At 34.2% G+C, this 1,238-nt stretch overlaps 1 protein-coding gene across 1 annotated transcript in view; it reads left to right on the top strand.

The window, feature by feature from the left end:
* Positions 1 to 1,238, top strand: part of Ubr2 (ubiquitin protein ligase E3 component n-recognin 2) — a 129,778-nt gene that overhangs the window by 31,277 nt on the left and 97,263 nt on the right. Inside the window, exon 4 of the mRNA XM_023721233.1 lies at positions 78 to 188. Within this exon, the coding sequence (XP_023577001.1) occupies positions 78 to 188 (111 nt within the window). The remainder of the gene's footprint in view (positions 1 to 77; positions 189 to 1,238) is intronic.

Raw genomic sequence — 1,238 nt, 5'->3', positions numbered from 1 at the left:
GTGATGTTGTTCTCATCCCTTATCTGATGGCACTCAGTAAATACTTACTGACAGAGACTTTACAATCTCTCCTCAAGATGACCACTTCAGGAGGCGGCGGTTTCTGTGACTGTGGTGATCCCGAAGCTTGGAAAGAAGGACCTTACTGTCAAAAACATGAACTTAACACCTCTGAAATTGAAGAAGAGGTAAAACCATTCTCACAAAGTTGAAATAATAGAGGAAATGCTTTAAAGACTTTTAAAAATTGGAATTCAATTAAGCAATAAATGAATAAGCACACCTATTATCAGTAACTAAGTACTTTGGAAGTTCTTTGCATTTTGTGGCACTATACCATCGTTAGGGGTACACATTTGAAGTTCTTTTTAATTTAAAGGGTTTTCTTAGTTGGGATTTTAAGCATTTTTGAAGGCTTTTGTTAAACCCTAATTTACTACTGAAAAGATTATTTTTCATTTATTAGTTTTTGTGTATTTGTGTCATAAGTAAGACTTTGTAAGGCAAGGTAACTTTCCTGTTACTGTGACATCACCCCTAGTCATCTGTTGAATCAGTACCATGGGTTCCTGACTAGCCCAGGTATAGAGTTTAACTCAGTGCGTATCTTCACTTCACCTGAAAATGCATTTTTTAAAAAAATCTTTCAATTTGTATTATTTTTTTCCTAAATGATATTTTTAATGCAAATAAATGCTTGGATCTATGCTTTTTATGATAATTCTATGTGTGAGTCACTGTCTTTATTTCAGAATTTACTACTTTTGATTGTCAGAGAGGTAGATACACTGTAGTATTCAGAAGACCTGTCATAGATTTGGGACAAGTGGACAAAGGTAGTCCTTCCTGGTGCACATACGCAGCAGGTCTCAAATATTTGAACACAGTGACCAAGGCTTTTGGTGTCAGAAGATGTCTTTTAGATAGATCAGGATTTGTACAGAATTGTTCACTGCTGTGGAAAACATAAGTTTTATCTGTGTTTCATCTGTTTTGTGCAGATGTTCTAGAATTTGCTTCAGGAAGAAGTGCTCAGAGTTCCAGATTTCCCTGCCTCTCTAGAGTAGCTACATTTTTTAAAAAAGTATTCAGTTAGAATTGTAAACTTGAAAAATGCCTTGGTATTTCAGAAAAAGATTAACATCCACCAATATGAAAGTCTAGGAAATGGTTGGAGATATTTATATATTATATATCTGTCTATTGGGCTGATATCCAAGATATATTATTTCTTATTA

This window comes from Octodon degus, unplaced genomic scaffold (genome assembly GCF_000260255.1).
Source record: "Octodon degus isolate 3935 unplaced genomic scaffold, OctDeg1.0 scaffold00005, whole genome shotgun sequence".
In the NCBI taxonomy this organism is placed as follows: Eukaryota; Metazoa; Chordata; class Mammalia; order Rodentia; family Octodontidae; genus Octodon; species Octodon degus.
The sequence above is the reverse complement of the archived record's forward strand: the minus strand, read 5'-3'. Positions and strand labels throughout refer to the sequence as shown.